Source organism: Elgaria multicarinata, chromosome 1, assembly GCF_023053635.1.
Source record: "Elgaria multicarinata webbii isolate HBS135686 ecotype San Diego chromosome 1, rElgMul1.1.pri, whole genome shotgun sequence".
NCBI lineage: Eukaryota > Metazoa > Chordata > Lepidosauria > Squamata > Anguidae > Elgaria > Elgaria multicarinata.
This window is the reverse complement of record NC_086171.1, coordinates 104,553,009-104,565,050: the sequence shown is the minus strand read 5'-3', so window position 1 is coordinate 104,565,050 and position 12,042 is coordinate 104,553,009. Positions and strand designations below refer to the sequence as shown.

At 44.6% G+C, this 12,042-nt stretch overlaps 1 protein-coding gene across 1 annotated transcript; it reads right to left on the bottom strand.

Annotated features, from left to right (window-relative positions):
- Nucleotides 1–7,976: 7,976 nt before the first annotated feature.
- Nucleotides 7,977–10,606, bottom strand: LOC134392626 (protein FAM163A-like). The gene is made up of 2 exons (XM_063117101.1): nt 10,514–10,606; nt 7,977–8,378 (listed from the first exon to the last, which is right to left on the bottom strand). Exons 1-2 carry the CDS (start codon nt 10,604–10,606, stop codon nt 7,977–7,979), a joined length of 495 nt encoding a protein of 164 aa, XP_062973171.1.
- Nucleotides 10,607–12,042: the final 1,436 nt, after the last annotated feature.

Below are 12,042 nucleotides of genomic sequence, written 5' to 3'. Positions count from 1 at the left end.
ATTGGAACGTTTCTAGTGCCCCTTGGGGATGCAAGATGTGTGCAGCTGTGAGCCTTTGGGGAAGGAGGAGGGAGCCGCCTTCTTGGGAGGGGGGTGAGCGACCAAGTGAGGAAGCAACCCAGCCTCCTGTCCTGAGGCCGTGGAAGAAGGTTCCTTCTGGGAGTATCTCTGCAGCGATGCCTCGCCACCATTTTGTAAGCATTGTGTTGATAATAATATTTGATCTGTCTCAAACCTGTCCTGGACTACATCTGTGCCTTGTGTCTCCCTGATATTCACACTCTAGTATAGGGTAACTGCTGTCTCTATGGTTTAATGATGCACTCCATTGATGCCTGGATGAGGAAGGGCAATTTCTTGTTTTTATTTCCCATTTTTGCTGAAATCTCGCCCTTGTTGCAGGAGCCCAGTACAACTGCAGTACACAATGGCCACCTGTTTTTGTTGTTGTTGAAACCCAGTTCGTTTGGATTTGTGCAACTGTATGATTGTGTACACGTTCCAAATTAACTACAAAACCCACATTGTGTGAATTGAACAGAATTTCAATTTTTGGAAAGGACTAAGGGACACAGGAGTGAAACAGAAATCCACTAGAAGTATTTCTTCCGTTGCCCTTTGCTTCTGCTTTCATGTGAGGTGACCTAAAGCACCCCAATCTGACGCAAGACAACCTGCAGTGGAGATAAGCCATATATGAGCACTTTGATGCTTGGACAATGATGTTGGCAACCATACCCAAATCCAGAAATGGATTCCCCAAGATTGTGTCACCATTGATTGAACTGCCATGAGAGCTTTTGTTGGATGTTGGAGTAGAGAAAACCCAAAGTACTATTCTTTTATCCAGACTAGGCCAGAGATATATATGAACCCTTGCCAGTCTACAGGCTTCAAACTGCCTACGGGTCAGAGGGACTGATGTTTCCTTCCTGAAGAGAACTCTGATACCTGAGTGCACACAGCTCCAGGTAGATATCAGGATCCAGATGGCTGTTGTACTAAAGGGTTCAGGTTTCCAGGTGCAGGGGAGCTGTTTGTCCCTCTGGGCTGGAGGCAAGTGCAGGCAGGCAAAATCCAAGTCCCAAAATGGCACTCAAAGTCCAGAAGGGCCAAAACATAGTCTAAGAGGTTGAGTTTCCAAGGCACCAAAGGTTGGGAAAGGTGGGGGTGTCAGGGAAGCTTAGGTTCAAACTACATGTTACTCCAATTGTACGGCACGGAGGTACGGTGTTGGGAGTCCCAGTTCAAGACCGTCCCACCACCACCCTCCAGGCTATTTCAGTAGGTCCCAGGTCCAGGGCATGGTGTTTTTCTCAGGACCCTGGAGGACCTGAGAAACTTAAGGAGAGGCATCAAACATCTACTTTAGTATTTAAAAGTCAATATTTTATTTTTTTATTTTTAACTTCTAATCTGGTTCCATTGCTGAGCAACAAAGAAAAGATGTTAAAAACAAATGGCAGGTCTGAAGTCCAAAAGTAATAGAACAGATCTTCCCCTTCCATTCAAGCCTTCCTATTTTGGCAGTGTTTGCCCCTCTCCCTCCAACACGCTGCAGAACCAGTGCAAAGGGTGGCTGTCCATTCTTTCCTCCCAGGAAGAAGGGAGGGGGGCAGTGAAGTCTGGTGCCTCCGATCTCAATGGGCTGGTGCATCCACTCCAGCTTTCAGTCCGAATTCTAAAGCAGCGGCATACCCAAGGTGCTGAACCTGTTTTTGGGGATATGGTTCAGTACCTTGGACAGATGCTTTAGGGTTCTGATTGAAACCTGGAGTGGATGCATTGCCCCACTGACATCGGAGCACCAGCCTCCACTGGATGGGGGAGAACAGTGGGGGGAAATCAGCACCTTGAGCAAAGAAGTCCCCACTTTGGCTTGGGAAAGAGTGTGTACCCGTGCTTTACCTGAGCCTAACGGAGGGGGTCAGGTTTTCCATGTCTGCACCCTTGGTGTACCCAGAAGAGGCTTGCAGTGAAATTTTAGCATTCCAGTACGGATTGAACAGTCTCAGCAGCAGCATAATGCAGAGCAGTGCGTGCTGGGAATTCGGTCCCCCGCACAGCATGCCTACTTCTGTTTGGAAGGATCATAGAATCATAGAATAGCAGAGTTGGAAGGGGCCTACAAGGCCATCGAGTCCAACCCCCTGCTCAATGCAGGAATCCACCCTAAAGCATCCCTGACAGATGGCACGGGCAAGCGAGACAATATGGAATGTTATTCTGGAAGAGCCTTGAGGGCAACTTTGGAATTCAAGATGGAGATGTGGCTAGAACAAGCCACGTGTTACGAAAATAATATTTCCACTTTACAAAAACTTGGCTGGCGTGCATTTGGACCCAAACTCTTATCATTAGTCGTCTTTTGGAATTTCTTCTGAAAGTGGGGTTCAGACAGCCCCCAGTAACACTTTGGTGCTGAATTCATGTGAGAGACCCAGCAGTTTCAAGCCTAGTTAAACCACCATACAGAAAAACACAGCTCCTTTCGAAACCACATCTACTGAGCAAGCAGAGTTGGTTCCAGAACTCTGAATCCAGCTCTGTTTTCACTTTCATTAGGTGAAAGTGGGCAGCACCATCCAGTAGCTCGATTCATTTCAGTGGAGACCAGATAAGCAGATGAGCACCCTAATGATAGGGTGACCATATGGAAAGGAGGACAGGGCTCCTGTATCTTTAACAGTTGTATAGCAAAGGGGATTTCAGCAGGTGTCATTTGTATGCATACAGCACCTGGTGAAAGTCCCTCTTCATCTCAACTGTTAAAGCTGCAGAAGCCCTGCCCCCTTGACCAGATACAAAAGAGGGCAGGGCTCCTGCAGCTTTAACTGTTGTGAGGAAGAGGGATTTTCACAGGGTGCTGCATGCATACAAATGGCACCTGCTGAAATTCTCTTTTCTATACAACTGTTAAAGATACAAGAGAGCTGTCCTCCTTTCCATATGGTCACTCTCGTAATGTGTGTTCACATCCAGAACTGCAAATAGAGCTCCTTTCTGGATTAGAACAACTCCCTTAAACCTTGCAAATGGGGCTCAAATTAAGGCATGTGGGTAAAATAGAAGCAGAATTACCACAGAAATAATCACTGGAACAGAATCCGATATAATCAGGAAATAAATATAATTTCAAATACACAGCCTTCTACCCAAACTAATGCTATCAGTTCACACATATCGAGTACACTCCTGATAAAAATCATTGCTTCCAAATCCTGCCAACGTCAATGAGACATGAGTTAGGAACCTGCTGTTTAAACAGCAATTCCTCATGCGATGAGCCTTTCTACAGGAGTACTCATGAAGGCTCACTCACAGAAGTTTTGTGGGTCCTTTACATGACATCATTATCCCCCAGGGGCTCTCCTGCACTTAGCAACCATTATTGCATTCTTTTTCCTAGTGAGGAAAGTGTGGTATTTTTTTCTGAATGGTTTCTATAATGCCATAGAGATCTCATGTAATTGCGCAGTTCTGCTATACCACAGTGCCACCTTGCAGTTGTATAATGGAACATATAGAAAGGCAAAGAAAGAAGGGTGACGACATGTAACACAGCCACTCTTAATCCTGCAAAGAATCCAGAAGCAGAAACTTCAGTAAAGGTAAATGCTTCATGTAGAAAAGCCCTATGTTCAACGAGACTGTAGGGTGGCCACGTGTAGAGTGGCTACTTCACAAAGGACAGTCCTCTATTTGAAGAGCTGTCCGGTTCAAGTTCATTTTAAAGAGAAAGAACACCGAGAAGGAAGATAAGCGGCCTTGACATTGCCCATCCACAGTTAGCACCTGGACAGCAGACGGAGCTCACCTGATCAGCTCACCTGGTTACAGTCTTCCCTACTCTGGTGAGATGCGCTGTATTTCACTTGCAATGACAGCAATTATTTCTACACTTGTGCATACATATACAGGTGCATATGCACATTTCATGCAGATCTGCACCCTCTTTTGTCCTCTCTTTTGGTGGTGCATGCATTCTTTTTGGCAATGTGTAAAAGTGGCCACCCTACAAAGCTGGGCGGCTATGTTGCAGTGGCACAGGGGTGGGGGTGGGGGTCTCTGCAGTGCCACTGCTTCCTGTTCTGCTGAAGCAATGCCAGAAGTCCTGAACCCCCTGGTAGGAGCCCATATTGTACATTCTGCCCATGCCAGCAACATCAGTTGCATGTAAACTGGGGTTAACACTGGCATGGCATGGGGAGTAATAGATGGAACCAGGGCTCCATCTATTACTGGCTGCAGTATTCTTCTGCCATGGCCGTAACGTGAACACCCAGCTTGAGGTGGGAGGATTCTAGACTGTACCATTTCAGGCTACATACGAGGGGAAGGGATGTCATATTTTCCAATAATTTCTCAGATTAAAAAATAATATGTATTAAAGCTAGCATGCGAGGCTGAGAGCTATATTAACCCTTTCTTCCTGATGTGCTACATGAATCCTTGTTTATTTCAAAGATTTATCTTCTACCTGTCTACCCTAGGAATTCAAGGCAGCTAACATAATAAATCAGAAAAAGTAAAAATACAGCTGAGGACTAAAATATCAGAAACGATTAGAATAACAGCAACAGGGGCAACATTTTAAAAGTCATATTATTCTATCACGGCCTCTATAAAATTGTTTTAATTTGGCACTGAAAGGTAAAAGGGTGACAAGATAACATTTCTGGGGTGGAAGTTCCAGAACTTAGTATGCCACCACTGAGAAGGCCCTGTTCCCTGATTGCCACTCACCTCACTTATAATGGTGAAAGCATCCAGAGTAGGGCCACTGATGAGGATGTGAAAGAAAGGCTCATATGGGAGAAGGTGGTCCTACAGTTACCTGGCTTCCAGCCCATTAGGGCTTTATCAAGGGCTTTTTTGAATTCTACTTGGAAACCATTGGGGAGCCAGTTTGATATGCACAAAAAGGCTCCTTCCTACAATATGAAGTCCAGGGTCCCACAGTCCTGGGGGGTGGGCGTAGGGCAAATGTCATCCCAGGTGATGAGGGCAAACTCCATTTTATTCCAATCCTATAACCTTGATGGTGGAATGACTTAAATGAAATTAAAATGCAGAACTTCACATGCCCTGTTTTTCTTTTTAAATTAGGGTTAGCATACAATTGTGTTGCTATTGTCCTAACATATCAAGAAGAAGATAAATATTAGTTGTGTGCTTCACAAGTTAAGTAATAGATGGATGGTAAAAGGGGGGGGTTTCCATAAAAGCATTAAATCCAGGGTCTAAAATGCCCCAGGTGCACCACTACCTGCCTGCCCCCGTCAGTTATCCAGAATGACTTATTCCCTGGACAATGGACAAGCTGCCCCGCCCACTCCACACACAATTGCTGGTTTCTCCATCTGCTCTCTTGCAAATCCTCCTCCTACTCCTACTCCAGCTTTTCCTCTCCACTTCCCCAGCAGAACTGGCAGAAACTGGAAACTGTCCATAATTCCTTTAGACCAAGTGAGGAGCAAGAGAAAAAGGAAGCCCTCAGCTCAGTTCAGATCTTGTTGCATTTGCTTGAACTCCCTTTCAGACTTTGCCGATTCAGTGGTGTAAGGTCTGAAATGAGGTGGGTGGGGCTGGTGTTCCCAGAGACTTGAGGGCAGGGCCAGCATACGTGGCCCCCAACTCTCTACATTTTAAGCCCGCACACATTCACCTAAACAGGGCTGCTGAATACTCCTCTAAATGAGCAATTTATTACATGCTTGTGATTGGCCCCTCACGGAAGATTGTGGGTCCATTACACGATGTCATCAATGACCAGGATGTCCCCCACACTATACCCTGGGAATCCTACTTTTAAAAGAACCACAGATAATGAGGTAATATCTGGGGGGGGGGGGATGGGATCTCCCAGTGTATAAACTCAGTGTTGTGCAATAATTCCACCACTAGATGGCACTGTCTCGATGGAAGTGAATGGAGCATGCAGAGAGAGGAAGTACTCAATTCAAACCACATGGCCACCCGTGTAATTGAGCCAATTGCAATCCCTGAAAGAAAGTGGAAGCAGAAAGCCCTGGAAGGCATTGGGACTTTTAAAAAAGAAGCTCTGAGACAGCTCATGTGTTGTTAAAACTGTTCCCACTTCAGACTGCAAATAAAGGAATGAATGCATGATTGAATGATGCAACAAGCATTCTTTTGCTACAAAACTCATTTTCTGTGGGCTGGATGTCTTTACACAGGAAAGCATTTTTATAGGGCCTAACCTTCTGCTTTAAGAACACAGTAAGTGATTTGGGCCATTGGGACATCTCGCTCAGTGTAGGCACTCAAGCCATGCAATCCCCTCCCCTGCAATTGGACGTGGTGCAGTCCAGAAACAGTGCTAGCACCTGAAGTGCTGACGTGCCTCCTATTCATAGAACCGTGGCTCTGGTGGAGCTGTGTATCTGCATGAAAGGGTGCAATCCAGAGAAAGCTCAATTTGCTCAAAAGGTCATGGAAATCAATGGAGTCTGTGTGGATCACTACTCATGGACTACCACAGGGCACTGGCATGCTTGATTTTCTTGGCACTGTGACTGTTTTAGGCTTTTCGCATTTTATTTAGGACTGAGCCCAGCCTATATTTTGGAACTCCATAAAGTAGTGGACTATTGTGCTTATTCAACTGAGTCGGTCAACATGGCTTGAGAATTCGAGAAAGTGTGACATCCACCATGTAAAGCTGTTGCCAGAGGACTATGGGCCACTTTGCTTGGTGGATTATTACTAATAATAGCAAACCATTAGTAATTCAAACACACAGACAGCACTTGATGAATACCAAAGGGCGAAATTGCAAAAGTTATCAAACAAATCCATAAAGCAATACAGTGTATTTTCTTCTGTAGATCCAAAGAGTTCTTCTGTAAAAGATGTATGCTATTCTCTTGCAAAATTCATGGAACGGTTAATCCTCTCTTCCTTCTTCACCTTGTGAAACACGGTTTGCAGCCCTCCTCCATCTTCTATATCAAGACCTGGTTATAAAAACAATATCTTTTGTACTTGTACCAGAATGTTAATCAGGAGGCAGCCCCGTACGAGGGCTTTGAACTCTAGGGGTGGGTGTGGGTGGGAGAGAGTCCTAAAGATCTAGCTCTTCAGTGGTGCAGCTTTTCGATGTCAGCATTGAATTTTTTAAAAGAAAGCCTGTGAGAGTGAAGGAATTCGGGAGAACAGGGGTGGGTTTGTTTGTTTTGCAATAGAAGAGCCATCAAATTCAGAATAGATTAGCAATTTCACCAGTTCCTCATCTCCCAGTTTCTATCCTCTTCTTTATCTTTTGCATATGTATGTGCTTGTGTCCTTTGTGTGTGTGTGTGTGTGTGTGTGTAATAAGCAGAGAAAGGTTGCCCTATTTTACATTCTAGTACAGATAATAGCATTCAGTTTGTAACTATTATATTACAAGGGTAATCAGGCCTTCCCATTCCTTTGGTTTCCCCCTCTCTGCTTCCAATGCTCTAGAAGTGAGTTTAGCAAGGATTTTGCCACCTGTCTTGCTAATGCCGCCATCATTGCTGCGGATAAGAGTTCCCAAGAAACTGGCTTAGTGTGCACTCATGTTACCTGTCAAGGGAGGTCAGGGGGTATTGCTTTGGGGAGAGAGAGAGAGAGAGAGAGAGGTTTTGCTACGTGTAGACACCAACGATGCTTGTGGGGGTGGAATTGCAGAGTGGAGTTGCAAGAGTTTGTTTTAAAATGCAAGTTAGTTTGTACTGTACATAGCCCTCCTTGGACAAGACCCCTCAGTGGATATAACAACATTGGTTGCAGGTTCAAAAATGGCTAGGTTCAACCCCTCGGTTACAATGTGACAAGCCTCACAGGAAGGATCAGAAACAACAGTGGGTCATGGACACACGTTCTGTTTTTGCTGAAAGGTTTCCATAGCATGCCCACATCATGAAAATCACCCACCCACCCCGCAGATGGATCCCACTGAAGCACCTTGTGATAGTGATAAACAGTGATCACACTTCTGTACTAAAAGCCCTCGGGTTTGGAAAGGTCTCATGGATGATGCAGTGGTGGGTCACCGGGTAGCTCTGGAGGGTTGCCATTTTGATGGGCAATCCCATTTCCTTGCAGCACGTCGGTGTATAGGCGATCCTCTCGCCTCCGTTCCGCACCATGTCAGCGGTCCGTATGTAAAAGGGGGAGCCGTAGGGCGAGCAAGTGGGGCAATAGTTCCGCCCCCCCTGCTTGTTAAGCTCGTGGGGTGGGAAGGAGGGGTTGCCCTGCCCGTCCATGATACGAGAGTTGCAAGCATTGCACATGACATAGTGTGAGTGCGGGGGAAGGTCGGTCTCCTCCTCCTCCTCCTCTTCCTCCTCTTCCTCTTCATCAGACTCATCTTTCTTGCAGCAGTAATACTAAAGCAGGAGAGAGATCTATGGTTAGCATGCAAAAAGTGCATTTTACAAATATAATAAAACTTAGCATGTGTTAGAGCATTCGAATTGTGTCACATACATTAACTCAGCAATTTTCACTACAGCACTGTAAGGTAGGCCAGTATTATTATCCCCGTATTGTGGATCGGTGATGAGCCTGAGAAATAGTAGCTTGCCTAAGGCCAAGTAATGACCAGTTCCAGAATACAGCAAGCAAGTCAAATGAGGTTAATTCATATTTGGCAACTGAAACTAGGTTCCATATGGAATTTGATGTCCATTAAATAACACCAAATAGCAGAAAACAAATAAGCCCCACCACAGCCAAGGTGCAATCATGCCTCATGCGCCCCACAACACCAATTGTAGGCGGGACACCAAGTGTCTACTTCCTGCACAAACACGTGACTCTGAGACCCTCTTTCTAATGCCCTGCATTGCATGCCAGCACCGTGGGGCTAAGTTACAACAGGTGTCTCTGGGTTGTCTGTGCAGCCTCTGTGGGTCTCTCTAAGTCATTGCAGCCAAACCAAAGCCTCCAACCTTAAACAATCCCTCCCTCTGCCAAAGTCTTCCGACAGTCCAGCCAAGCTGTGCACTTGTGGCTGGGGGTATTGCTTATTGCAACGTATTGCTTGGTCATGTCTGGTGACTCTTACTTTAAAAAACACCGCCCCCAGCCCCCTCCACTTCCTCTCCTCCCTGACAACCGCTTGACTCTGATGCACTCTTAAAACACTCTGGGTGGCAAGCCAGCCTCTCAAGGCCAAGCTATAGGTGCATCTGGGTTGCCTTCAGCCTCTCTTTGCCTTGTCAGCTAGCCAACATCTACAGCCTTCGGCCACAAACAATCTGCCTGCACCAACACCAGACTCTGAGACTCTCTTAAAATGCTCTGTGCGGCGCAGCAGACTCTCAGGGCTCAGCTACAGACATCTCTGAGTTGTGTCTTCAGTTTAACTCCATCTCTAAGAGATAGGCCAGCCAGCCAGCCAAAGCCACAAATCTATCTATTGTTCTCTCACATGCTATATAAATAATAATAATAATAATAATAATAATAATAATAATAATAATAATTTCAAACATTCCGCATTGCATGCCAGCTGTGCAGACAGAGCCTAGCTCACAAGTGAACAAAGTGAAGTGGAAGGGAAGAGGTAGCGAAGCAAAGCAACAACACACCAGGTTCCAACACCTGCAGCAACAGGACATCTGCAAAGATGAGTACTTCTCTCAAGTGGCAAATCACTGTTGGTCCTGAGAGTTTTTCTCAAAGGATGACCCTTCATCACCCATGATATGGAACTCTGAAAAAAAGGCCTCTGGCCTGTTCTGTTTTGCCCTGTGGGCTGTTTTGACTGACCTCTCCTTTCCCACATTTTGATCTGTGGATGCCTCACCTATGCTGAACTCCAGGTGCCCGACTGCCCACCAAATCTGCAACAGGAAAGGTGCCTTGCTCACCCAGCACTTCTTAGCTAAAAACTGGAGATCCCCTTGATGCCAAGGGCTGAAACTGCTCAAAGTGCAAGACTCCAAAGAGAAGGTTTGACAACCTGAGTTTGAAGGATATGGCTCCAGCAGTTTTTTAAAAACTTAATTTTAAAACCTCAAACTTAAAAATAATAATAAAAATCAATGAATAAACAGATCTGCTTTAAATTTGGCCTGGCTAAAGACCTACCTAAGAGCTATCATGGTGCCAAGTTTATCTTTAAAAATGACAGATCTGTAAGCATTTTTATTAATTCCCATTAAGGTAGAGCTGTCCTTTGGGTGGGGAGGATGGGAAAAATCTGATTTTTTCTTCCAATTTTATAATTTCCTCCCCCCTTCTGGATTTGTTACCAAAAATCCTGACAAATCCAGATTCCCCCTGTCTTATAGTCACCCTACACATGCATCTTTAAACAAAGTTGTGCATGCATCTGAGAATCCAGATTGGGCCTGGCTCCTGAGACACGTGCCCATGCATGTATATTGTCCGCACTTCTCATGTTTGCTGAGATAAAAACACATGTAACCTTGTTGGGCACACAGCAAACTTGTTTGTTGCATCCTGTGTGATTCTTTTGTTGGATATAGAACTAAAGAGCCCTATAGCTCCTTACCTGTAGCCTACAATAGCAGAGAACAGCAATGATACACAGTAAGATCACTGTCGCTAGTATTCCACCAGTGATTACAACAGTTCCTGCTGTCATCCGACCGATTCTCCATCAAACTCTAGAAAAGCAGTAAAGGTAATGAGTTAAACTCAAGATAACTAGTAATGTTACTTCCAAATCCCTACAGAACCTGAAGCTCCACGTTCTGCTGCTGCTACCGCCACCCACTATTACCTTTTCTAACAAGGCTTTTCAATGCCATTGAAATGGGATTTTAGTAGGGCTGCTTCGCTTGACTGCTTTAGACAGGAGAATATTCATTGATTTGGTTTGGACATCACAATAACTCAAGATGAGTTAAATAAGTCATGATGGCTTATTTAACCCATTATGAGTTATCATGTCATCTGTCGGGTTTTTTTTTTAATGCATGATGGCTTATTTGGCCAAAATAACCCACCTTGATAACCCAAAGCTTTCACTAATAAAGCAGTGGGGAGCAGTTTTTTTTAAAAAAAAACTCATGAGAGCAATTTTAACTCGTGGAATTTAGAGTTAAGGTTATGTTTCTTTTATTTGAAAAGTTTTATTGGTTCTTGTGTATTACTGTAATGGGCTAAAAAAGAAAACGTGAAAGATGAACTTTAGATCTGACAATGGACAAGAGCATTCAGAATGTACACTTCCTTCAGTATCTCAAAAAAGCACCTATCAAAAGACACTTCTATCCAAAACCAGTTACTGTTACATCATTGAGTTGTTAGCCATGAAATATCTTTATTCTTAACCAGAAGAATAGCTGAGAGACAGAGCACACATGATTGGAACCTCCTGCCAGACAGAACACCTGACAGTCAACTATAGCTGTTTGAGAACAGAAATAAACATGTCATATCTCAGCAGCATTTGATGTGCTACAACACTGATTTTCAAAATGGTGTTCCAGGAAACTCTATAGATCATTGGAAGCTGATCAGGGATTCCTCAACGAAAAACTAAGTAAAGATGTATCACTTCCCCTGAAAAACAACTTTCCTACCACTACCAATTTCCCCAGGCAATGTGCATTTACAAGAACACTCATAGGAGCATTCATAGCTCATACAAGTCAATGGAAAGACCCAGTGGGGCTGGCCAGAACCTGCAAGAACAGTACGTATACCCAAGCCAAAAGCATGCCCCAGAATAGGCTGGGGTTGGGTTGACTACTGGAGATCAACCTTAGGAGTCTGGTTGTGAAAGGCATGTAGCGTAGCGGCCACCCAACTGTGCACTTATAATGGTAACCAAAGGCCGGTAAGTCTGGCCTCCCACCGATGGCATGCTGGGAGTTCCACCCAAGGCATGCTGAGAGTTGTAGGCATAAGCCTAAGGTTTTTATTAAATTCTTTTAAAATACTTAAAACCCAAAATTGTTTTTAGATTTTTCTGGTACATTTTAATGCCAGACCTATCAGTATGCCAAATTTAATGTTTCTAACTCATCTGGAAGTAGGTAAACATTTCTGGACATACATACCACACACATACTT